This window comes from Penaeus monodon, chromosome 19 (assembly GCF_015228065.2).
Source record: "Penaeus monodon isolate SGIC_2016 chromosome 19, NSTDA_Pmon_1, whole genome shotgun sequence".
Classification (NCBI taxonomy): Eukaryota; Metazoa; Arthropoda; class Malacostraca; order Decapoda; family Penaeidae; genus Penaeus; species Penaeus monodon.
The window spans coordinates 19,658,011-19,658,512 of record NC_051404.1 but is presented as its reverse complement, the minus strand read 5'-3'; the positions used below and the strand labels follow the sequence as shown (position 1 = coordinate 19,658,512).

General features: G+C 43.0%; 1 protein-coding gene across 1 annotated transcript in view; it reads left to right on the top strand.

Moving 5' to 3' along the window:
• Window positions 1-202: 202 nt before the first annotated feature.
• The window catches only part of LOC119585119 (large proline-rich protein BAG6-like), a gene marked incomplete at its 3' end in the record, with an annotated part of 3,338 nt that continues 3,038 nt past the window's right edge, over window positions 203-502 (top strand). Inside the window, 1 exon segment of the mRNA XM_037933752.1 lies at window positions 203-350. Within this exon segment, the coding sequence (XP_037789680.1) occupies window positions 218-350 (133 nt within the window).

Below are 502 nucleotides of genomic sequence, written 5' to 3'. Positions count from 1 at the left end.
CATGTCCTGATATGAATCTTAAGTTTAATGGATTTGATAATAATCACGAAGTCATTTTTTTTTTAGGGAATTGATGATGTTGATAACTGATAACTAAATACTTTTTTCCGGGACATGGCGCATCGGGAGAATCTGCTTTTATAGAATCATGAAAATTGGTAGACTTGACCGCCCATCACCTAGACTAGAATGAACCAACCCCTTAGATCAGAATTGAATGAAATTAGCAGGATTTAGAAGCCGCTTGCGCATCCCGAGCCTCACTTGGCCAACGCACTCCTCGAGCCGTCAGCTGTTCCACCTTCCCCGTCACTCACACAACAACATTGATGCTCATTTCAACGCTTTAGGTCAGTGCCGAGTCGCATTTTGGGATTCTTGGAGCATTTGTTGAGGTGCCTAGATGATGAGGAGATAGATGGGAGAGGAAAAAAGGAAGGGATAGGTAGATAGAAGGAAACGTTTTGTGTCGCTTTTATGGACCACTACTTCTCTTCGCCCA